General features: G+C 39.5%; 1 protein-coding gene across 1 annotated transcript; it reads right to left on the reverse strand.

The window, feature by feature from the left end:
• Window positions 1–19: 19 nt before the first annotated feature.
• On the reverse strand, window positions 20–653 carry JH06_5759 (putative acetyl CoA synthase subunit; the record flags this gene model as incomplete). Its single annotated transcript, XM_014669150.1, has 2 exons — window positions 20–97; window positions 126–653. The coding sequence occupies 2 exons, from the start codon at window positions 651–653 to the stop codon at window positions 20–22; spliced, it is 606 nt and encodes a 201-aa protein (XP_014524636.1).
• Window positions 654–860: the final 207 nt, after the last annotated feature.

Below are 860 nucleotides of genomic sequence, written 5' to 3' on the forward strand. Positions count from 1 at the left end.
CTTGACACATCACTCTGTATCACCTTCCAATCTGTGTATTCAATCTGGAAAGGGAAATATGTTGAGAACACACTTGATACATAGATCGGTTTCGTTCCACTATTCATTTCCATGATATCCAACTCCATCTCTCCAACATCAACAGTCAAAGTGTAACCAGTTCCAACCTGCCATCCATCTCCAAATGAATCACGTCCTTGGAATGTGTATATTCCATTATTCAAACAGAAATCAACATAGTAATAAGCACTTGATACAGGGAATGAAGATAATGATTGAAGAACAGTTCCTGAGGTTCCTCTTCCTTCATACAGTTTCCATGAATTCTCATTCTTATAAGAATCAGCTCTGAATCGAACAGTCATCAATCCTCGAGTACCAGAACACACAGCCACTTCAAATGTTATCATGGCAGTCACATCTCCTCCAGTCATCTTAGTAGCAGTGATGGTGTAAGTTTGAGTAGTACTCTCAACAGTGGCAGTACCTGAAATCCAACCAGAAAAAGGATCCAACACAATGCCAGCAGGAAGAGAAGGATTGATTCTGAAGTTGAAGTAACGATCTCCATTCTGAGGAATCACTTCAGACATCTCAATATCCTTGAATACAGTGACTGAAGAATCATAAGTGAAGTTAGGAATATCAGCCATCGCATTATCAGCAAACAGATCCAGAGACTGAACTCTCCAAGTGCAAGAAGAAGAATCACCAGTACCAAAGTTCTCAAACTTGAATTGATTGTAAGGAGTATTGTTAGAGAAATAGATTCTTCTCTTCTGACCAGCAGTAGAATAAGTGAGACCAGTTACATTGGTCAGAAGTGTCCATTCATCTGTATCTGAGTTACGACCATACAG

Source organism: Blastocystis sp. subtype 4 (genome assembly GCF_000743755.1).
Source record: "Blastocystis sp. subtype 4 strain WR1 chromosome Unknown seqid_1054, whole genome shotgun sequence".
NCBI classification, from domain to species: Eukaryota; class Bigyra; order Opalinata; family Blastocystidae; genus Blastocystis; species Blastocystis sp. subtype 4.